A 24,036-nucleotide genomic window follows, 5' to 3' on the forward strand; every position below is an offset into this window, starting at 1 on the left:
AACTCTACAATGAACAAATATAACTATTTGAGTTTTAAAAAATGAATTATTTTTACAAAAAAAAAGTACTACGAAAAGTCGCAACTGTTGTTCTCATTTCTTTAGATTGTTATTATTATTTTTAAATATTAAAATATTTTTTTAACAAAAAGTTGCAAGAAATAGACGCAACTATAAAAAAATTATATTAAGTTGTATTAAATTTCTCTATTGCTATAATCATTTCTATAAGTTTAGTTAGATTATAGAATAACGTTGAATATTAAATATTAATATTCAATTATTTAGATTCAACATAAAATGAATAATTTGTTTCAACGAACTTGTTAGTTAGTGTTGAAGAGACAAATATAAAGAGAGTTCAAAAAGCATAACTATTTAAATAGACACACCTATTAGAACGAAAGTTGTGATGAAAAAATATAAATAAAATATAGTGAAAGACACAACTCTACAATGAATAGATACAACCGTTTGAATTTAAAAAAAAACAATTTTTTTACGAAAAGGTACTACGAAAAATCGCAACTATTGTGTCTGCACTTGATTATACCTACATACTCATATAAACTGCTTTTAAATAGAAGACATCGTTGTTGCCATATTCAAAAGTCAAATCTAAAAGGTCACTATATAATCCATCTAACTCTTGGAAAAAAACTCTAGTTATATTCTTCAAATTTATATATATATATATACATAATTAACTAAAAGTTGTAAATTAGATTCATCATTCAAAAAATCTGTTGTTAAATCAAGAATTGGATGAATTTCTTGACTTTTAAAAGAATGAATGCTAGAGAATAATTTAGAGAGCTGTAAAAATCGTTGAGATTGAAATTTTATATTATATTGTGTCATGACAAAAGAATGAAAACAGTTCAAACAGACAAATATATAAAAAAATTTTAAAAGATACAAATAATTGAATAGACACAACTCTACAATGAACAGTTGCAAGTTTACAAAGAAAAACCGTTACAATGAACAATCACAACTTTTTGTAAAACACATAATTTCAATTTTCTACAGATTTTTTAAAAAAAGTATCCAAAAGGTACGATTGAAAAAAACACAACTTTTGGTGGCATTTATTTGGATTGCTATTATATATAGGTATTTTCATTAAAATTTTATATATACAATTAACTAAAAGTTGTAAATTAGATTTATTATTCCAAAAATCTTTTCTTAAATCAAGAATTGGAAGAATTTCTTTACTTTTAAATGCTAGACAATAATTTAGAGAGCTGTAAAAACCATTGAGATTGAAATTTTATATGATTTTGTGTCATGGCAAAAAAAAATGAAACAGTTCAAACAGACATTTATATATAGATTTCAAAAGATACGAATATTCGAATAGACACAATTCTACAATGAAAGTTGCAACTTTATAATAAAACTGTTACAATGAACAATCGCAACTAAAACACACAATTTAAATTTCAACAGATTTTTTTGAATGATCCAGAGGATATAATTGAAAAAAACACAACCTTTGGTGGCGAATAGACACAACTATACAATGAACAGTTGCAACTTTACAATAAAACTGTTATAATGAACAATCACAACTTTTTGTAAACCACACAATTTAAATTTAAACAGATTTTTTTGGAAAATTATCCAAAATGTACGATTGAAAAAACACAACATTTGGTGGCATTTATTCGGATTGCTATTATATATAGATGATATATCATGATTTTTAGGTGTTTTTAACCATGATATAAGGAGTCTTTTAGAGTCTTTTGATATGTTTTTAGGTCCTTTGTGAGTCTTTACAGGCTTTATAGGATCTAGCACGGATAGAACATAATGGAGCTAAATAGGAATATTTGGAGCATAATCAACCATTAAGGCTAAGCTGTGAAGTTGGGAGACGTGTTCAGAAGGATGCGTCAACCGATGCAAATGATGGTATCGATCAATGCTGAGTCCACAAGACAAATTGGAAGTTTTCCCACAAATTTTGAAGATTTACAAAGTTGCCCCAAAGTTTTCCAAATTTGCATTATTAGTCCTTGGACGTGTTTAGGAATATAAATAGGATTTTTGGGTCATTGTTTAGACCTAAGCTTTATTTTTCCCTGCAACTTTTGAGAGAAAACCCTGAGAGATTTTTAGAGTGCTTTTGGAGAGAAGAATCAAGACTCCTTCAGAGAAGATTCAGAACTCCTTTTCTTCTTCTTTTAATCTCTTAATGCTATCTATTTTATTCATGATTTGTGTTCTTATAATTATGTCTAAGTAGATCTGCTTGTCAGGTTTAGGGTTTCTCATTAGGGATTTCATGAATTGTTAGATTTATCAATTGTTTGGATTTATTATCTTTCTTGTTCTTCACTATTGGTTATTTTCAATGCTAGATCTTTGATTAGTCATCTGGATTTAGATATTAGGATTATTGATTGATATGAGAATATAATTAATTTTCCTGACAAAAACCTTTGGTGAGCAAAATTACTTTTTGCAAAGAGATTTGAATTAGTAATTTTGTGAACTTATTTAAAATTAATTTTATTGCTGATTTTTAACCTAGAATTTTACAAAGAAATTTTGATTTTTTTTGGTTTTAAATTTAGATAATATTTGCAGTGAGAACTGATTTATTTTACAATTGTGTTTAGATTAAATTTGAGCATATAAAATTTTGGCGCCGTTGTCGGGGACTCTTTTGATTCACCATTAGATTAAAGTCTTTGATTTTGTCTAAATTTTTATTTTTCTATTTTACTCACACGCTTTTGTTTTCTTTTCTCTTGTGTGTTTCAGATACATGCCTAAGCCTAGCACCAGGAACACAGGAGAGGCGACAGGATAACAATTGAGAGCTTGTCAAGACTCTTGCGGATTTCAACAGACCAGACTTGTTCTATGAGAACCGATCCGAAATTGTCCCTCCTCCATTCCCAAGGAATGATTTGAGTTGAAGCCTGCCTACTTTGCTCTTGTTGGACAAAGACCATTCCAGAACTTGTCTCATCACAAGCCTCTAGACCATATTGAGCACTTTGAGGATATAGTCACAAACATCAAGGCTAATGAAGTTACAGAGGACTATCTCTATTGCAAGCTCTTCCCCTACTCTCTTGTTGGGGAAGCATCTCATTGGCTAAGGCAACTAAAACCAGGATCTCTGAAGACCTGGAATGACATCTAGGTGGCATTCCTCAATTACTTCTATGATGATGCAATGTCCGATGAGTTGAGGATTAAGCTTTCCACCTTTAGACAAGGACCTGCTGAATCTTACAAAGCTGCTTGGGTAAGGTTCAAAGCATACCAGAGAGACTGTCTGCATCATGGGTTCTCAGAGGTGTTGTTGATCAGTATCTTCTTTAGCGGTATTGACTGGAGGTATCAGATGGCTTTGGATGCTGCTAGTGATCGGAACTTCAAGACAAGGTACCCAGATGAAGCTGAAGAGTTGATAGAAAGGTTAGCCTCAAGCAATAGCACTAAGAATGCAGACCTAGAGCGGAAAAGAGCACATAAAGGCCATGATTCAAATCAGTTTGCTACAGTGAATGCTAAGTTGGATACAGTGCACAATCTTCTTGTGGGAAAGAAGTCTGTCCATTTTCTTGAAGATGTTGAGACTTTTAAGCCAAAGCCAGAGATTACACAAGAAGATGTCAACTATGTGTATGGCGCTGGGTATCAAAATCAGAGATTTGGTCAGAAGAATTCCTTCACAGGAAATCCAAACACAACTTCGCTAGGAACTATGGTTCTTCTTCTTACCAACCCCTCTCTCCACCCAATTCAGAGAGCAAGATGGAATCAATGCTTGGATAGATTTTGGAAGGTCAACAGAAGTTAACAATAGACTTCAATAGGAATATTGATTATATATACACTAAGCTGATTGGGAAGTTCGATGCATTAAACACTCATGTTAAGAAGCTAGAGAATCAAATGATTCAGACTGTTGAGTCTGTTAAAAGACAAGAGGAAATTCTTTCTAGAAGAATAGAGTCGAACCCCAATCATGCTTGTAATGAAATTTTGGTGAAGGAAGGAGACAAAGATACGTTATTCAAGCCAGCATCGATCGACACTATATAAGAGCATCGATTGATGCAAACTAAATCAAGCGTCGATCGACACAATATCAGCATCGATCGACACATCCCACAAAAAGCTTTGGTTTCTTTCCAGTTCCACCATATGAGTCAGAAAAAGCTTATAAGCCTAAGTTTCCTTTTCCTTAGCCTAGGAGGTCTAAGCAGGAGATTGAAGAAGCTAGATGCAAGGCTATGATGGACAAGGTGATGATTGAGATCCCTTTGATTGATGCAGTCAAGTTTTATCCTGAAATTAAGCGGTATGTGAAGAGAATGGTTACTAATGGTTTGAGTCCTGAGGAAGGAGCTCTGCTAACCAAGGATGTCAGCGCGATTATGTTGAAGCAGCCTCCAACGAGGAAGAAGGAACGAAAGCAGGAAGTGGTTCTCTCTAAGGAAGTGAGTGAAATGATTTAGAGTAGGATTGCAGAGAAGTTACCAGATCCTGGAAGCTTTGTACTTGATTGTTCTATCTCTGCAGAACGGTTTGCTCACTCTCTTTGCGATCTTGGTTCTAGTATCAAATTGATGCCACATTCAGTTGTCGTAAGACTTGGGATGATAGATTTCAGACCGACTAAGATATCTCTTATCTTAGCTGATCGATCCCGCAGAATTTTTGAAGGTGTTTTAGAGGATATTCCAATCAAGATTGGAGATTGCATGATTTCCACTGACTTTGTGGTGTTGAAGTATGACAAAGAGCCTAGTGATCCTCTCATCTTAGGACGCTCTTTCTTGGCTACAGCTGGTGCCATCATTGATGTTAAGAAGGGACACATAGCTTTGAATGTAGATGATTTGGTTATGAACTTTGAGATGGAAAAGCTGAGAAGGGCTCCCACTATTGATGGTCAGACATTTTCTGTGGCAATTTCTTCTGATGATGATCCGCTAATAGAGCTTCATGGAGACACTACTATTGGGTATGTCAAAGAGATGGAGACTGTTGAGGAATTTAGAACGCAAGCTTTTAAGCTTGAAGATTGGAGTGGAGATCATCTAATCAGTACTAGAGACCATGATGAGGTTCTGATCCATGACAAGTCGTTGGTAGATAATGTTTTTGTAATGGAAACACGGATTGCTGAGGAAAGTTGCATAATCGTTGAAGAAACAAGAGATGCAGGCTCAACATCGATCGATGCAGCTGTTACATCGATCGATGCAGCTGTTGCATCGATCGACACACCTCCACGAGAACGTCCAGACTTGTCCAAAACCGAAGATTCTCGAGTTGATTCTTTAGCTGCAAGTCCTAGACCAGTTGTGTAGCTTAAATTTCACCATTCCAAAGTCAAGAACCCACAGATAAGGCCAAAGTATGCATCTTCTTCACCCCAACCTTCTCCGTTCATCAATAAGAATTTCAAAGGTACAAAAACTGTTAACCAAGCCACAAGATTATTGTAGAGCGCTTGTTTCTTCTATTGATGATTTTGCAGGACATAAAAGAAAGCCAACCATACCTAAGTCCCGCCCTGGTCATGATCCTCACATCCTTGGCAGATCTCATGTACCTACTGCCTACACACCTCCTTGGATGAAGTGGACATTCTCTCGGAAGCATTCACTGCCATGTTCCGATCCACCGGATGCCTGAAATCTGACACAGTCAAGCTAACGACTGAAAACAAGCGCTTAGTGGGAGGCAACCCACTGGTAGGTTTTTCTTTTTCCTTTTCCTTTAGATTTTTATTTTATTTTTATTTTTATTTTTTATTTTATTCGCCAATCTCTTCTTACTTGATAACACTGGGGACAATGTTGTTTAAGTCTGATGGAGGCAGTTACTAACTACGTTTTTGTTTTTTGAGCGTAATTAAAAAAAATGGTTTTATTGAGTCAAAATTTGTTGGGGACTGTGATTTTTCTTTTTAATATACTGTCTTGATTGATTAATGCTGCAGATTGAATCCACAATCCGACTAATGAAAAATCCAATGGCTGACCAGTAAACCAGAGACATTCAAATTTCCAACAGAATCCACAAAAGTCTGAGGTAATTTCTGCACTTTTCTTTTTACCTCATCAAGGATATTGATGTTCATAGAGATTGACTCCTTGTTCATACCTGACAAGTAAGATTTCAAAAGAAAATGGTACTCTCTCCCTTATTCAAGTTTAAAAGACTATTCCTGAGAACGTTGTTTTAAAAAAAAGAGAGAGAATAAAGATGAGATGATTTTATCAGTTTAGAGAGGTAGGTAAATTACATGTGACCTCATTATTCTATTCTTGAGTCAAATGATCACACAAAGTCTGGCAGCGAGGGGTAGGTAAATTACCGATGACCTCATTATTCGCCTACACCTTTGAAAAAAAAAAATAAACAGAAAACAACAAAGCAAAGCTCAAAGGAAGATAAATATAGAATAAGTCTAGGGGAGAGAAAGAGTACCACTGGTATTAAAGATATTTTCTTGCTTGTTTTGGTATTGTACGGGAATGAGTCTAGAAGGTTCTTGACATTGATCAAATTGATGAGACCCATCAATGAATGCTTAATGGAGGATGTTGTGGAATTTGGAATGCTACAAATGCCAACGGAGAAGTACATGGTGGTTCAATTTGGATTTATCTGCTAAACATATGGATTATGGTTTGGATGATCATGGCATTACTTTAAAAAGAAAAGGAGTTTCCACGTTTTCAAACATTTTCCACAAATGAAGTTCTTGATTTACTTGAGGGCAAGCAAAAGCTAAGTCTGGGAAAATTGATATATCATGGTTTTAGGTGTTTTAAACCATGATATAAGGAGTCTTTTAGAGTCTTTTGATATGTTTTTAGGTCTTTTGTGAGTCTTTACAGGTTTTATAGCATCTAGCATGGATGGAACATAATGGAGCTAAAAAGGAAGACTTAGAGCATAATCAAGCATTGAGGCTAAGCTGTGAAGTTGGGAGACGTGTTCAGAAGGATGCGTCGACCGATGCAAATGATGGTATCGATCAATGCTGAGTCCACAAGACAAATTGGAAGTTTTCCCACAAGTTTTGAAGATTTCCAAAGCTACCCCAAAGTTTTCCATATTTACATCATTAGTCATTGGACGTGTTTAGGAATATAAATAGGATTTTTGGGTCATTGTTTAGACCTAAGCTTTATTTTTCCCTGCAACTTTTGAGAGAAAATCCTGAGAGATTTTTAGAGAGCTTTTGGAGAGAAGAATCAAGACTCTTTCAGAGAATATTCAGAACTCCTTTTATTTTTCCTTTTATCTCTTAATGCTATCTATTTTATTCATTATTTGTGTTCTTACAATTATGTCTGAGTAGATCTGCTTGTTAGGTTTAGGGTTACTCATTAGGGATTTCATGGATTGTTAGATTGATCAATTGTTTGGATTCATTATCTTTCTTGTTCTTCACTATAGGTTGTTTTAAATGCTAGATCTTTGATTAGTTATCTGGATTTAGATCTTAGGATTATTGATTGATATAAGAATATAATTGATTTTCGTGACAAAAACCTTTGGTGAGCAAGATAACTTTTTGCAAAGAGATTTGAATTAAAAATTTTGTGAACTTATCTAAACTTGATTTTATTGCTGATTTTTAACATAGAATTTTACAAAGAAATTTTGATTTTTTAGTTTTAAATTTAGATAATATTTGCAGTGAGAACTGAATTATTTTACAATTGTGTTTAGAGTTCAAGAACAGTGTTTAATTGTTGAATCATGCTTGATTAATTAACTGATCTGATTTTTCATGATTTCCTGAGAATTTCCCTAGGTCAAGCGTTTAATCCTTCTGAATTTTACAACTCTTTTATTTTCTGTTTTATTTTGCAATTTAATTACAATATTTCTGTTTAGCATAATTAAAAGATTATTAAATCTATTGTGTGAATCTAGAGTCTTTGTAGATTTCATCCTTAAGTACTAAAATTGATGTCTTAATTTGAGAGAGTAGCTCTAGGGTAAATTTGAGCATATCAATAGATTTTAATAACCTTTAAAATTAAAGTGCAATAGAGATTTTGTCATGAGGTTACCTAACAAATTCAGAACTCGATATAAATGTCATGAGTTTAGTCATTATCTTGTGTTGATTAGGGACTCAATATAAATGTTAGGTTTTTTTCTTCGGACTCATTATACGCCTTTCTCACGAGATCATGCACGAGAAGGGGGCAAAGTAGGATTCCAAAAGGGATTTGTTACGAGATTGAGTCGCATAGTAAAAAACTTAGAGCATGTTCAGTGCAGTTTTCTTGGGGTACTCAGACCATTTATAATAGCTAGATTGGCAAAGCGTTTTTGCAAGCGTTATGTGTCAAACGCCCATGCTCAACGCCAATCAAAAATAATTTTATCCCTTTCACACATGTTAAAGAAAATGATAACTGCTATAAAAAGTAAAGCGTTATGACGCTGGATTTGAGAGAGTTTGGGGTATTATTTTTAAATAATTATCACTTAAAATATATTAATTTTGAAACAAAAATATTCTGGTAAAAAAATATTTGACTTGAGTCCAAATAATCAACAATATACTCGAATATGCTTTCAATATTCCTTTATTCAAATTTAAAATTAAAATTTTTGAAAATATATATTTAAAATTTATTCACAAAATCGCTAATTTTACGTATAATATCTTTGATATAATTCTTGATAGTTTAAAAATTTAAGTCTATATATATCAACAGCTCAACCCAACAATTATCACTTCACAAAAGGTTAAGAGATAATTCAGGTAAGGTTTCAATCTATATATTTTAAGCTTACATAAATCCAAACATGCAAACGTTTATTGAATTTTTTTTCCGTGTAGGACAATATGGCAAATCAAAATGAAGGTTCTTCACCACCATCTTCCGAGGTGACCCTCTCTCTTATTTCTTCTTCTTTATTTTTTTTTATTAGTGTTCTAGTTTTCGTCTCTCATATTTTTAAGTGTTTATCAATGTGATTGATTGTATTAAAATATTTAGATAAAATTTGTGTGGAATCGTGAACTGAGTCATGGATTATTGCAATTGTGCAATGATCAAAATGACAAAGGTCACTGGAAGGGTACATGTCTTGACGAAATTGGTCGACAAAGTGTTCGAGCTGAATTTCTCAAACGTTTTGGTTTGGATCTTCCGTGGAAAACTTTCAAAAACCGGATGGATCACATAAAAAAAGCAGTACGATGTTTACAAGAGGATCACACGAACAGCTACTGGATTGGGATTCAATGAATTTGGAGAGCTCGACATGTCAGCTGATTGGTGGAATGAGCTAATAAGTGTAAGTAATTTTAATTAATGTTAAACTTATTTCATATTATATATACATACATAAATATAATATTATCTATATTAATACTTTTTATCTTTATATTTGTTTTCAGAGTTGTCCAGAAGCATCTAGGCTAAGGTCACATCCTCTGAAAGACATTCCTCTACTTGATCGTTTGTATGCTCGAGTCAATGTTTCGGTAAATGAGGGATGGCAACCTCGTGCCGGACCAAGTCAACTACGTCCTGATCCACCTAGTCCATTGATAAAAGTGAACGACTCGGATGAAGAACTGACACCACTGGGACCGATTGGAAAATCGTGTCGTGGGAAAGGTAAAGATGTAGCTTCATCTTCTCGTAAACGAGCTCAACCAGATAAGTGGGATCGTCTCACAACCGCTCTCGAAGACCAAGGACAATTTTGGAAAGGTGGCCGTGAGACTTTTGAATCTCTAAATCCGTTTAGTTGTGCTGTGTGTATGCAAGAGCTCACAAAGATGACTCTTCTTAACCATGAAAGTGAGTTGTATTGGGCTGCAATTGATTATCTTGCTTCAGATGAGAATGGTCGCCAAATCTTCATGTCGTTGCCAAATGAAGAAGAGAAGATTAAATTTCTGGAGCGAAAGACTGGAAAATCTGATTGGGCAGCATGAATTAGGAAAATTTTATGAATTTTATTTTGTTTTCTTGCTAATAATCGTGAATATCTTTCATGAATGCTTTGGGTTCTCTTTGTTTTCTAATAATAATCATGTCTTTCATGTTCTCTTTTTTTCTAATAATAAATTTGTTTTATGAAGTTACGTCCATTTCTTCTTGTGCATTATTGTATACATCCATCTTTACTAGTCATACTACTTTGATGTTGCGTGGCTGACATGCATGATTGTTTTTAAAATATTACCTGATTGTGTCACTACTTCTATCTATCAGCTAACATGCATGATATTACTTTGGATCGTATTAACAATTTTTCCTTTTCTTTCTTTTTGCAGGAATTAGCTATCTCTTACAACCAGAATTTGCTCAAAGTAATTGCTTTGTTGATCGAGAGTGAATGCTTGGATCCAAACAGGGATAGACAACTAATGAGAATTGATCGAGGTCGTGGATGGCGCCATACGATGCAAATGATAAATGGCCATGATCGAGAATGTTTCGAAACTCTACGAATGCATCAAGAAACTTTCCAACTATTATGTGGTACATTGAAGAAAGATTATGGACTACGAGATTGTCGAGAATGTGGATTAGAAGAAGCTGTTGCGATGTTTCTTGAAACTGTTGCACATGACGAAGTCCAACGAACAATTGCAACACATTATCAACGCAATCAAGAGACAGTAAATCGAAAGTTTCATGAAGTTTTGGATGCACTGGTTCGCATGTCTCAAGATATTATAAAGCCTGAAGAAAACGAACTCCGACAGGTAAATCCCATTTTGTCAGCTGATAGAAGGTATTATCCTTTTTTTAGTGGTTGCATAGGAGCTCTTGATGGTACACATGTGGCAGTAAGAGTTGGAAGTGATAAGAAAGAAAAGTATTGGAACTTACGTAAGCAACATCCTACCATGAACGTGCTTGCGATTTGTAACTTCAAAATGGAGTTTATATATACATATGTGGGAACACCAGGAAGGGCACATGATTCGAAGATATTGACATATTGTGCACAAAACGATGAATATTTTCCAACTCCACCTGAAGGAAGATATTTTCTCGTTGATTCAGGATATCCTAATAGAAAAGGATATCTTTCTCCGTATCGTCGAACCCGATATCATCCGCATCAATGGCCAGGAGGACCACCAACAAATGAGAATGAAATGTTTAATAAACGTCATTCCTCTTTGCGTTCTGTTGTTGAGCGAACATTCGGTGTATGGAAAGGAAAGTTTGCTATCATCAGGAATCCAGCACACTATGATCTTCAAACGCATTGTAAGATTGTTGCAGCGACTATGACATTGCATAACTTCATACGAAGATCATCAAGAATTGATAAAGATTTTCAAGAGTAAGAGCAAATGGAAAATGAAGAATTGGATTTCTCAGATTCTGATGATGCTGAATTTGAAACTCAAAGAAGGAGTTATGTACCTACAGGTGATGCATATATGGCGGGTATTCGAAACAGCATTGCAGAGCATATATGGAGAGCTCGTAGATGATTTTTTTTTTTTTTTTGCTTTCGTTATTTGTTTTTGAACAAGATGTTTTTTATAATTTTGTTTTTTAATAAAATTAGTCATAAATAATTTTGTTTCAAGTATTTTTATTTATTAAAAAAAAAATTAGGTCTTCCTTCCCACCCCCGCTCACAGCTCCCTGCTCTCCGCCCCTGCTTCAGCTGCTTACCGTTGTTGCTCCCCTCTCCGCTTTGCTAATCTAGACTTAAATCCAAAAGAAAATAAAAATTAAAAGAATTGGCCCACAAATTAGTAGAACTATTGCTCAGCGGAGTAGCGGAACTGTGAAGAAACGGTACGCGTCAATTTCTAATTGAATATTATAAAATATAAGACAGTTTTTTTTTTTTCTCTCATTTTCTTCTTTTGCAGAATCTCTATCTTTCCTCTCTCTCGACGAAACGGCGAATCGATGGACGACGGAGGCGAGTTTGCCGGCGGCGGTTTCATGCATGCTCAGGCGACTACTCCTTTCGCATGACTCCTCTTCGTCCCTCAAGGTTTTTTTCCTCACTCTCTCTCTGATTAACTTCTCAATCTGACGAATTCGATCAATCCTTTCCGCGTTTTTTTCAATCCAAGTCTATCACTCCATGCTCTTGGAATGATGTTGATTTCGTGATTTTTGCATCTTATCATAGATCTATAAATGAATTGGAATAAAGTTTTCAACTTTTTTTAAGGAGGGAATAGAATGTGTTTGCTTGATCTGATCAGATTTTTTGACCATTGAAATTTCATGATTCAATCATGGTTAGAGCTTGGAGCAATCATAGCGAGTGGTGGTTTTGAATTAAAGTTGGTTCTTGTTGTGTGAGATTTTCTTCCTAGAGGATCTGGTTTGTGAATTTTTAAAACCTTCTCTTCTTATGTGTTTGTTTGCTGTTTTGTTGCGAATGATTAAAGTATTTCGCAGGAGCTTCTTGAAGGTGTACGTATGGAGCCTGGAAAAAGGTGAACGCGTACTAACTCTTGTTAACTTCAATCGTGCTTCTTGAAGGTGTACGTAAGGGCTCTCTTCTGCTGAGATAATGATCAAAATTTAAAAGGTTACAAAAGCTAATTGTGTTTGTTGTGGAGTTATTGTTACATATTCATTCAACTTGTTTTATATGGAATTTTTTAGGATTTGAATGTCTGTGTTTTTTTTTTTTTGCTTCCTTATGATTACTGTTTGGACATAACAACGAAACCGTTGTGCACTAATCTGGTCAGGCCTCATTCTGTTTGTAGCTTCCTTACCACCATTTTGCTTTGCTCTTTCAACATATTTGTTTCTTGTTTTTCAGATAGTACCTGACGTTGTTGGCTTGTCATATTTGTATTTTGCAGATGTCCTTATTATATCACAATGGGTATAGAAAGTATTTGAAAGTCAACTGGAATGATAGTGTCCTGATTTCTCTGCAGATTTTGGCAATTTTGCTTCTGTTCAGTGCTCTTGCTATGGAGGTAATCATCTTGATGCCTTCTCCTTTCACTCATAAGTTTGTAAGACTCCAGTTTTGAAAACTAGAACCATTTGGCTCCATGTCAATTGCGTAGGAGAGTTCTTCGATAGTGATCTTTGGATAATGTCGCAATATATAGTTGGTTAGTATATGTATAAGTGTGGTTTCTGTTTTGTTGGTTTAGGTTGTAAAGGATCCTACGATTGTGGTTTCTGTTTTGTTGGTTTAGGTTTGTAAAGGATCCTACCAGCAGAGACATTGATCCATTGTTGGTGCATTTTTATATAAGAATTGATTGAGTTCATAAATAATGAAGCATGAGTTCTGTGTCGGAATGAAGAAGAAGAATGTTTAATCTGGATTTGAGATTGGTTTGGTACTTATAGCTTGTGTTTCGATTGTGTTCTTTTTCTTCCTATTTTTGTTGCAGGCTTTTCTCAAGAAAATGGCAGAAACAGGACAAGGTAAGCTCTATGGGAAAGAACCAACACATAGAGCTTAAAGTATTGTTGCAGGTTTGTTGCAGGTTTTGCTGAAAGAGAGCGTGGTATCACCATCGACATTGCCCTTTGGAAGTTCGAGATCACCAAGTACTATTGCAGTCATTGATGCTCCTGGTCACCGTGATTTCATCAAGAACATGATTACCGGTACTTCCCAGGCTGATTGTGCTGTTGTAACAAGGTAACCAAATTATCATCATGAACTACCCTGGTCAGATTGGAAACTGTTACGCTGATTGCCACACCTCTCAAGCGTTTTTTTTTTGTTTATGTAATATATGTTTAACATTTCCAAATTATGTAAAATATTTTTTTTTCTTTTTAATGTAATATATGTAATTGAAATAATTGTTTTGTCATTTTAAAATATTAAAATTTGTTAATTAAGAAATAATTGTTTAAAAATTATTATTGTAATGATTGAGCAACCTATTTGGGTTACTCTAGTGGAAGCATAGTTTTGTTTAAGTTCTAAATGTGTTGCTTTAATTAGTTTAGTATAAATAATATGATTTGTTTATATTTGAGCAACTTAGAGTTGCTGGAGTGGACATGGTCAGAATGACAATATCCTAAGACTCAATGCTCTCTTAAAATGCTGCAAAAGATGTAAGGCAGTGGAACCTTATAAGAAGATGGTGTGTAACTAAAATACGCAAACCGTCTTCAAGATTCAAGTTATGATAACTACACGATCGATGAGCTTGTGGAGTTGTTCGTGAGACTTGGGGATCTCACCGTGTCAGCAACGATCACCGAATCTCGGATTCCTAGATCAATGAAACCATGGTCACCAAGAACCGCATACAGTGGGCCAAATTGGCTCCTTTAATTTTTAGTATTTTTCGCCACATTCAAGAACCCAAGCTAGTATTTAAAACTTAACATTCATACCAAAAAAAACAAACTTTGTAACTGTAATCACATATATCAAGCTACAAGAAAAAGGTAATGAACAAGTAGTATACACAACTTCATTCAGAAGCTTTTGATCTTATAATTTCTCTTCTTTCCAGTGAAAATAGCATCACTTCATGCATGCTTTAGTTATCACATTCTCCAACTTTTTTCAGAGACTTAAGAAGCTTCTTGAACATCCATACATACATCGACCATAGCCATGCCTAACCTTGTATAAACATTGACTTTTTTCTTGTTCTGTTTTGTCCCTAACACAAAAAAAAACACGCAGAGCTTGGAAAATTTTCAAAGTGGTCGGATCAAAACCTGTATCAATGACCTCCTTGATGGCCTTTTTGTATTTTTCTTTTCCATTGACATCTCCCAAGGTATTGAAGTTGACCATAGTGATTAACAACTCCAGAGGCACGCCTAATGCTTTCAAAACGAATACATCTCGGCTTATATTATCCGCTTCATCTTCTTCGTCCCGTATAAAGTCTCTAACGAAATCACTGTAGAAGCTGATCATAGAGCTTGAAGGTCCTCCGAACTGAAGAAACTCAAGTTTGGGTATAAGGGCTTTGTCAGCATCATATGCTATAAGAAGCCGTGGATAACAAGTAATGTTTCTTGATACTCTATGACAATGTCTTCTAGAGAGATTCGAAAAGGAATTAGTGTCCGCCGTCTCTTCCTCGTCTTCTTCTACCTCGAGATTTGATATCCAGTCATAAGTTTTTTTAACCCAACGACATAAATCAATGAGATTAGAGATTGTAAAGTTCTCATTAGGGCTCTCGTATGATGTATAAGCTGAACTAGCAGAGTTGGAAATAGCAGATGCCTTCTGCTCAAGCTTTGCTGAGAATCTCAAACTACACCATTTATGTAACTCCAGAGACCTTCTTTCATGGCGCAATAGAGAATTCATGAGAATAAGGAAAGCGATTTAAACCTAAAGAAACAGAATTAAGAGAAGGTATCTGCCAGCGATCTCAGAGCGGTCCAATTTCACCAAATCGATCTTGTGATGGCTTTATAGAAACAAGTTCTTTGGGAGAACTCCCACTCGTATTCACATACCCTAGACTCAAAAATTGTGAAGGGTTTGAGTAACTAGGTTTTCGTGGTGTACCATGTCTCTTCTTGTTGTTTAATCAAATCAAGAAAAGGGAAAAATAATAGTCCACGGAAGAAAAAGAAAAAGAAAAAGGAATCCTAATACAATATGGGAATCGAAGAATTTGTAAAACATATAAAAGGAAAACTTTGAAGTTTTATTTTAATTTATTTTTAAATAGAAAACTGTTTTCAGGAATTTTTGTAATTATGCGATTGTCTTTAAACAGATTAATAATTATTAACTTGCTTAAGTTGACAAAGAAAATTATTAACTTGTTTAAATTAATATTTCTAATTATAAATAAATAAGTAAATAAAAATCATAATTCTGACATTATCTTATTATATAAAGTTAGGTTTTGAAAGTTAGTCATTAACAAGATTTTGACATGTGTCATGTCAAATTATCAATCTGAGATTTTGACATGTGTAAATATTTAATAGGAAGAATTTGATTACAACAAAAAGATAATATTTTGTTTTAAAAAATATTAGTAAAGTAAAAATATAATTATAAAAAATTTCAGAATTTAGAAAAAACAAAATTTTTTAAAATAATTATAAGGAGATTATATATATATATATATATATATATATATATTTCACGAAATTATAATATTATTTACTTATTTTTAATTTTAAGTGATTAATTATTAAAAAAAAATAGAAAAAGGATTAAGGAAAATATACTTTTAATTATTAATTCTAAATTTTGTACTCACTTCTATATAATCAAAGATCGCCTCATATTTAAATAATTTTTTCAAAAACATTGCTTTCAACTTTGCTTAATTGGGAACATATTTTAATGAGAAGGTAAATTTTTCTTATTTTCTTAAACCAAAATTTTTTACTACTTTCTCCTTTTTCAGTTGGGAATAGGTAAGATTAATATGTTGACCAAAAAAATAATAATATATGAGTCTTCTTTTTCTAATACTGTATTTTATAATTTATTGTAGTATTTTTAGATTGTTTTAATTTATATTTTAATATTTGAATTATTTGGGATTCATATATTAACATGCTTATAATTTTCTACTGTTTCTTTAATTATGGCAAATTAATTCTCTTTCAATTTCTCAAACTTGATTGGTTGGTCATAAACCTTTTTTTTTTTGCAAACATAATTGTTACCATTATTCATTCAATCCCAAAGGGAGATAACGAATAAAAGCTCATCAACCTAATGAATTGATAAAATAGGTTAATCAAACACAAGTGTACAACAAATATAGATTGATAGATTGGAAAAAAATAAATCGTTGTTGATAGATTCATAGGAGCTCAAAGACTCTGACACCCTGGTTTGCGGAAATGTTTAAAAGAATTGATTTAGCCACATACGTCACCAAAATGCACTTATTTTTTCAGTCAAGGGTCTTGAGAAAACTTCATGATGGGTGACATTTCTGGAAGTGATTGTCGAAATTGTGCGAGTGAGGACAAAACACAAGAAAATATCATTTGTTGATTTGTAAGGTCGGTAATCAAGTTTTTAAATACTTTCAGACGTAATAAACTGGCCATCAAATATGGGTTGGTCCACTTGGGAAGGTGGGCTCCTAGACTGAGAGTAGACATGGGCTCACAAAACAATGTGGAGGTTGAAGCGTTATAGAGACAAAGGCTACATCATGGTGTGTCAAAGACACTTCCACGAATACATTGAGAAATTTAGCATTGGTTACTATCAAAAGATTTTGTGACGATTGAAAAAGATTTTGACGTTTATTAGTCGTCAGAGCAAACTATTTTGAGATAGAAAAAGACGTGAACATTTTCTCTCCACACAGAATGAAGGCAGAGTCGAGGTTCTCTCTATGGTGGAGAAGGTTGGACACAAGGTTATCTCCGCAAGGGAGGAAGGTGGAAGAGATTGGACGCAAGGTTATCTCTCCAAGGGAGAAAGGCGGAGCCAAAGTTCTCTTCATGGTGGAGGAGGTTGGACGTAAGGTTCTCTCCATAAGGGATGAAGGCGGAACCGATGTTTTCTCCATGGTGGTCATACATTATTGTGATGATACATAATTGATTAGTATATTATGTAATATATTTTTTATTCAAAATGATTTTTGAGACAACAATTTTAGTAATTAAAAAACTATGCACAAGTGAAAGTAATATACTTGGCTTAATGTGTTTATATAGACAGTTTCTAGATAGTGATAAAGAATATTTTTGTAACATACAAAGGTACATTTTGGTATAAAAATTTACTTTTAATAGTAACATACATAAAAGATTTGTAAATTGATATAAATCAGTGTATTATAACAAAAATAAATTTTATATATAACATACAATAAATTTTAATAAATTTAATTTTATTTATAAAACTTTAAACCCGCACATCGGACGGGTCCTCATCTAGTTAGTTTATAAAGGTTTTACTCTGTATTGCCTTGTGGACGATTGTGAGATTGTCATAATCGGGAGAGACTCCATGATAGGTTATGATGCTTGGAAGATCTCAATGATCAAGAAAGACTTCAGATTCGAGTGGGAAGGTTACTCAGAGATGAAGATCAAAGGTGATGGAAATTGCCAAGTAATGTTTCTAAATGGAAAAAAGATAGTGAGCTACATCAAGTATAGCTGAATACATGACCACACATACCAACTTTAAAAATGTATAGCTAACTACACGAAGTAAATGTATTTCATGGCCACATGTACCAACTATATGATGGCATGTGCTCAACATCACGATCATTTTTATTTTAGTACATTGTTTGTCAGAATTCGGCGTTGACTAGATATGTTCGGTGTTGACCAGCAAAACTTTTTTTTTTTTAGTATTAGAAACAAAAGTATTAAAATTGTTTTGTTGAATCATTTATGGTTAAAAAAACATATCTATATCCAATATAAAGATATATTATATATGTTTAATGCATTAATCTTATTATAGTTAGTTTTTTTTTTAAAGTTCAAAACTTAAATAAAACTGAAAATAAATCATTAACAGTTTTTAAGATATTGAAACTTAAACTAAAACCAGAAAATTTATGTTATAATAAATAAAATATGGACAGTATTTACTTAACATTGCAATTCTTTGGTAAATCAACATATATCTTTCTGAATACTAATTACTTTAGAATATTATAGCAATTTAATATGTTTGATGTATATTACACAGTTTTATATTGTTTGTTTGCTGTATTTGCATCATTATTTTGTGAAATATTTTAAAATAATTATAATATTGTAATTGTGAGAAAATAAAATTTATTAATTTTATCAACCACATAAATTTAGTTTTACTAGTCCACCGATGTGGAACATTAAAACACACATTGTTTTCTTCATAAATTGAGTAATATATCTTTATTTTTAAAAATTCAAATCACAACATATACAGCACAAATTATAAGGTTAGTTTCAACTTTGTACTTCTCAATTAATATAGTAGGATATGTGGTAAAATAAAAGTTTTAATATCTGAAAAATTTATCAATGATTTTTAGTTTATTTAAAGTTAAGTTTTACAATTGAAAAAAAACTATTATAAGATTGATTGCATTAGCAAATGTAAAATATATCTTTATAATGAAAATAGATATTTTGTTAATTAATAAAATCCAGAAATTATTCTATAAGACATTTTTATTTTTTTTTGTTTCCAATACTAAAATAAAATTTTAAAAATTAAAAATTTGTCGGTCAACATCGGTCAACGCCGGTCAAACATAATCAATATCGGATTCTGACAAATAGCATACCGGAATAAAATGATCGTGATGTTGAGCACATGTCATCATATAGTTGGTATATGTGACCATGCAGTAGTTGACAATACATTTTTAAAATTGGGATCTGTGACCATGTATTGAGCTATACTTGGTGTTGCTGAACATCTTTTTTCCTTTCTAAATCCTTATAACTCATCAGTCATCAACTTGATATATCCTGAATCATCTTCTTCTTTTTATTACAGTTCCGTGCTTTAGCCTTTAGCTGATCAACTCTATAAAAAACCTCGGAAGGTCTGTTGGGGTGATGAATCATGAAGTCACATAAGCATCTGCAGAATGTGTATTGAGTTAAAATACTACTCATTACATCACTCCAACATCAACATTACTTCCACAAAAACAACCCGAAAGAGTCTATCTACTTGAGCTAATATATATATAGGAGGGATACATTACAACTCCATCCACAAAAACGGAGGTTTAACTTTCTCCTTCTCCGTTGCTTTTCGTCTTCATAGAAATACTTATCATTCTCATGATTCATCTGTCTTCAAAGTTACTTACCTTGAAGATATTCTCTCAACCCGAAATTGCATAGTCTGATCTTAGTTATTTTTTTGTCTCGAAGTAGAAGAATTGGTTATGATCTTAATCTATGACAAATTCCATGGATTTTGGTCATTTTGACATGTGCAGTGCAGTAACCCCTTATAAACAGTAGCTTACTTTTACGACTTACGAGTAGGTGCGCTCAAGCTTGGACGTTTACAATTAGCATTAGGATTGGAGACGCAGTTTTTGTACTTTTAGGTTGCATAACCAAGTTGGACTTTGGGAATACGATATGTTACATCTGTAAAGGGGTTTAAAACCTTGACACCACACGAACATCCAGTAAGCATAGAAAGGCTGTTCAATAGTCAATACACAAATTTGTAATTGACATAAGCAAATCATACGAGAGACAGATGTGTATATCTAAAGCTTATAGAGATCCTTAATATCATAGTTGATTATTCAACTTTTCCCAGAGTAGTTTAAAGATTTCGAATGTCTGATTTCAAGAGTGTTCTAAGAAGATAACTTATTGATCAAAATTTGACTGATAAAACAAAAATAACGAGAATAACTAAAACTTCATTGATCAAAACAAGACATGCTTAATGAGAGAGGTTCAACAACTTACTCCCAAAACAACAAGGTTCACAAGTAAAAGAAACATCAAAACTACAAGGGCTTCAAAAGCCAATCCCATCGACGCCATCATGTGTGTGTAATAAGCATCAATCATGAAGTTGGTGCTTGATTAACGGTACTGTTAAAACAAGATAAACAAAACCCTGAATCAGCCTCTATGCAAACCAAAAAAAAAGAAAAAGAAATGAAAGAAACACAAAGTTATAGAGATTGAAATTTACCTTGATGAATCCAATTTCCTTAGCGTTACTGCGGAAACACTGTCTGCAGCAGTTCAATCCATACTTCCTGATCAGCCCGTGCGAGTTCCCGCACACACGGCTATACATAACACACAGCAATAGGCAAAATTACAAAGTCAGAATCAGAATCCTAAAATGCCAGATATAATAATAACTCACAACAACCAAACCAATCTCACATGATGAAGACCATAAGCCAAATATAACAATCTAATTTATCATACATAACACATGCTAATCACTACAATCATTTGCAAATTAACAAAGTCAAATATACCAAATAAGCTAATCTCACAAGGTGAAGAAGACGAAAGCTAATCACTACAATCAGCACACAAATCACTCAAAGCTTAATCAGTCTCAATCGATACATCACAAAAACACAACTCGTAGATTCATCAGGACAAAAAAAAAAAGGAAATGGTGTGCGAGTTCTTTACTTGAAAGAAAACAAACAAATAAAAAAAGCAAAACGCGAGAGAGAGAGAGAGAGAGAAAGAGAGATGTATTACCAGGTACGAGATCCAGGGCCATACTTCTTCGGGTGAGAGTTCCACACATTGGAGTGCCCCATTTTCGTCGATTTGCTCACAGACGGCGGATGCGATACGACTCTCCAAAACCCTAGAAATTTCTTGTGTCGAGGAAGAAGAAGCTCAAATTTATAATAACTCATCATCGGTTTGTTTGTGAAGAAAAAATGGGCCACATTCTGAAGACCCAGTAGGCCCACTAACGGCCCATTTAGTCTTAATCCAGGCCCATTAATGGACGGATTCTTTCTTCACCATCCACAGGTTCTCTGTTCTATGATCCTGCTGAGTTTTTTTTTTTGGTGCTAGTGGATCCATGGCCACTCGACCTCTCATCTCTCTGCAACTTCTTTCTTCTTCTTATTCTCTTTCATCTTCTTCGTTAAAACCACCACCACCACAATTCCTCTTCTTTACGAAACCTGAACTAAGTAGACACCATAGAAACCAGAACAAGTGGCGGACAAGTGTTCATCATCAATCTTCAGCTAATCTCATCATTCACCCTTCACTTCTCTTCCTAAGTAGCGGCTTCGATGGCGGTGGCGGATTCATCGATACACAGACCTTCATTGTCACTATCAGTCTCGTTGTAGCCATTGCTCTCTCTCTCTTCCTCGGCTTCAAGGTTTGGTTCTTAAAAAGCTCTCATTTACAATTCTTTCTCTGCTTAATCTTTCATTTACTTAAGAAATCTTGTAGGGTTTTGATCTTTTATGTCTAAGATTGTTTCAGGGAGATCCAGTGCCATGTGAGAGATGTGGTGGAAACGGTGAATCTCTTTATTCTTTACTCTGTTTCTTTTCTTGCAATATGAATTGTAAATTATCAAAAATACAATTAGGTTCTCATAGAGACTAAACCCCTTTACTCTGTACCACGCTTCTCGTTTGATTGAACACTTACTTTATGCAATATTGTTCAATGGAAGTTAGTAGTGTTTTAGTATAGTTTCACAAGTATTCTCATTCTGTTTTCATTCGAGTCTAAATTGTCTTTATAATCGTTTTTGTTTGACGGGTTTGTACGAAAAAGGCGGAACGAAATGTGTATTTTGCCTAGAAGGGAAGATGAAGGTGGAGTCTGGTTTGGTTAACTGCAAAGTCTGCAAAGGTTCAGGTACTTAATTACTTAACCATGCATTTTCTTAACCCTTTTATGTGATGCTTAACACAGTAGTTTCTTACCAAACATATGGTTTGATTTTGTTTTTGTTAATAATGCAGGTTTGATTTTTTGCAAGAAATGTGGAGGTTCTGGATATTCTCGCCGTTTATAAAGTCCTTACTATGTTTCGTATCCACCATTCACACCATTGGTTCTTTGGACTATTATTACAGATGATATATCTAACTTGTTTATAGTGTCATTGTCATATAACAAAACTGTGGTGCATTTTGCTTGTGTAATTGATTGTCGTCATCCACAGTTTTTACAATTTCACTTGTTACATCGGTTCAAATACGAGTAAGTGAATTGGTACAAAAGAAATAGTTTCCTAGGCGAAACTCTAACGTACGCAATGTGATTCAAGGTACAAAACATGTATACCATAAGCTTAAATGTTGTTTTAGTTATTCTTCTCCTTAAAATCACTCATACGAAGATTTGCCTGTTCATATTATCCTTATTGGAGTAAGATTCATCCCAAACATCAATATGATTTTGCATGGTGGCATAGTAGACGAAGTCCGAACTCGTGTTGAGTGAGGTTTCACTAACACTCCTAACGCCACTAGACCAAAGTAACTTTTGAGAAAATAGGACCTAATTTTGTATATAATATATACGGCCGCAAGCTTATGCTTGGCCTATGGGCCGACTCTGATTTAATCTTATTCTTGTACCATCTTTGTTTCATTTTTATTTTTGTTATGAATTACATAATATTAACTACATCTATATTTTTCTTCATTGATTCGGATAATTTGTAAATGCACATTATTACTCATAATTTATGAACAAAAAAATGTATTTTAACTAATCTATTTAATGTGTCTTGATGTGTAATTTATAAACTTACATAATTAAACTCAGCAGCCACACCAAGTACTTTTCAATTTTTGACAAAAAAAAGTGTCAACAAAGAACCTTTAAACCAATTCTTTCTCCCCTTTCACTTCCGAAGGTTTGTTACCGGTCTAACCTAATTCTCTCTCCCCTTTCAGTTCCGAAGGTTTGTTTCCAATGAGAAATCTCTGGTTTAGACTCGTATCTGTCCATTCCTCTTCTTTGCTTTGCTCCGATCTTGTATTTGTGTCTACTTTTAGCTCCTGTTTTGATTATAACTCGCTATTAGCTCCTTTTTTGTTATCTCTTGATTAGAGAGTCCTCTACAGACTCAGGTCTGATTTTAATAGGTTTTGTGGTTGCCTTTGTGCTTGATTTTCTTCTTTGCTTTGCTTCGATCTGGTATTTGTGTCTATTAGCTCCTGTTTTGGTTTTAACTCGCTATTAACTCCTGTTTGGTTATCTCTAGATTAGAGAGTCTTCCTAGGCATGTATACGATTTTAAACCCATGTTTATAACTGACATTCCATAAATTCATTAGCTCAAATTCCGTCATATGAGTTCGTCTTTTTTTTAATTAAACATATATTCGTCATTTTTTTTTTGTCAACAAGAAAACAGGCTTGGCTCAAGGAACATATATTCGTCATATTTAAACAAAAATCAGAAGATACACAATGGAAAAATATATATTGATCAGCTTCACTAGATCCATTTTTATTATTTGTCATCAACATTAGAAACACAATGTCGTCATTCCATCTGGACTTGGACGTCTTCTAGATACATCATAAATAAAGCAATTTGAACTTCTTCGCCATGTACACACCTAATTGTAGTTAAAAATAGAAAACAAGTACGTGAGAA

General features: G+C 33.6%; 3 protein-coding genes and 1 long non-coding RNA gene across 28 annotated transcripts; 2 read left to right on the forward strand and 2 right to left on the reverse strand.

Moving 5' to 3' along the window:
- Positions 1-11,629: 11,629 nt before the first annotated feature.
- LOC147942479 (uncharacterized) lies at positions 11,630-13,865 on the forward strand. 24 transcript variants are annotated; one of them, XR_015558910.1, is made up of 6 exons: positions 11,630-11,801; positions 11,879-12,006; positions 12,265-12,345; positions 12,436-12,555; positions 12,839-12,958; positions 13,388-13,865. It is a non-coding gene; the product is annotated as an uncharacterized LOC147942479 (long non-coding RNA). The 24 variants fall into 24 exon arrangements; XR_015558912.1 differs by having other exon boundaries at positions 11,669-11,801; positions 12,423-12,716; XR_015558908.1 differs by having other exon boundaries at positions 11,669-11,801; positions 12,423-12,555.
- A 672-nt stretch (positions 13,866-14,537) lies between these two features.
- LOC147942480 (uncharacterized) lies at positions 14,538-15,294 on the reverse strand. The gene is made up of 2 exons (XM_087456072.1): positions 14,688-15,294; positions 14,538-14,629 (listed from the first exon to the last, which is right to left on the reverse strand). Exons 1-2 carry the CDS (start codon positions 15,292-15,294, stop codon positions 14,538-14,540), a joined length of 699 nt encoding a protein of 232 aa, XP_087312198.1.
- A 5,009-nt stretch (positions 15,295-20,303) lies between these two features.
- Positions 20,304-21,290, reverse strand: LOC109133479 (small ribosomal subunit protein uS14z/uS14y/uS14x). The gene is made up of 3 exons (XM_019246695.2): positions 21,138-21,290; positions 20,605-20,704; positions 20,304-20,501 (listed from the first exon to the last, which is right to left on the reverse strand). The coding sequence occupies exons 1-3, from the start codon at positions 21,197-21,199 to the stop codon at positions 20,493-20,495; spliced, it is 171 nt and encodes a 56-aa protein (XP_019102240.1). The 5' UTR covers positions 21,200-21,290; the 3' UTR covers positions 20,304-20,492.
- Positions 21,291-21,410: 120 nt separating this feature from the next.
- LOC104790667 (uncharacterized) lies at positions 21,411-22,649 on the forward strand. 2 transcript variants are annotated; one of them, XM_010516449.3, is made up of 4 exons: positions 21,411-21,786; positions 21,894-21,930; positions 22,194-22,277; positions 22,385-22,649. In XM_010516449.3, exons 1-4 carry the CDS (start codon positions 21,475-21,477, stop codon positions 22,435-22,437), a joined length of 486 nt encoding a protein of 161 aa, XP_010514751.1. In that variant the 5' UTR covers positions 21,411-21,474; the 3' UTR covers positions 22,438-22,649. The 2 variants fall into 2 exon arrangements, with proteins under 2 accessions (XP_010514751.1, XP_087309043.1); XM_087452917.1 differs by having other exon boundaries at positions 21,430-21,786; positions 21,861-21,930.
- Positions 22,650-24,036: the final 1,387 nt, after the last annotated feature.

The sequence above is a fragment of the Camelina sativa genome, chromosome 6 (assembly GCF_030686135.1).
Source record: "Camelina sativa cultivar CO46 ecotype springtype chromosome 6, ASM3068613v1".
Classification (NCBI taxonomy): domain Eukaryota; kingdom Viridiplantae; phylum Streptophyta; class Magnoliopsida; order Brassicales; family Brassicaceae; genus Camelina; species Camelina sativa.

Coding starts and splice junctions, on each gene's coding strand:
- LOC147942480 (XM_087456072.1), bottom strand. CDS start 15,294: ATGAATTCTCTATTGCGCCATGAAAGAAGGTCTCTGGAGTTACATAAA. Junction 14,630..14,687: donor CAAGGAGGTCATTGATACAG/GTTTTGATCCGA, acceptor TTTTTGTGTTAG/GGACAAAACAGAACAAGAAA.
- LOC104790667 (XM_087452917.1), top strand. CDS start 21,475: ATGGCCACTCGACCTCTCATCTCTCTGCAACTTCTTTCTTCTTCTTAT. Junction 21,931..22,193: donor TGAGAGATGTGGTGGAAACG/GTGAATCTCTTT, acceptor TGTACGAAAAAG/GCGGAACGAAATGTGTATTT. Junction 22,278..22,384: donor CAAAGTCTGCAAAGGTTCAG/GTACTTAATTAC, acceptor TTAATAATGCAG/GTTTGATTTTTTGCAAGAAA.
- LOC109133479 (XM_019246695.2), bottom strand. CDS start 21,199: ATGGGGCACTCCAATGTGTGGAACTCTCACCCGAAGAAGTATGGCCCT. Junction 20,705..21,137: donor GGCCCTGGATCTCGTACCTG/GTAATACATCTC, acceptor TGTTATGTATAG/CCGTGTGTGCGGGAACTCGC.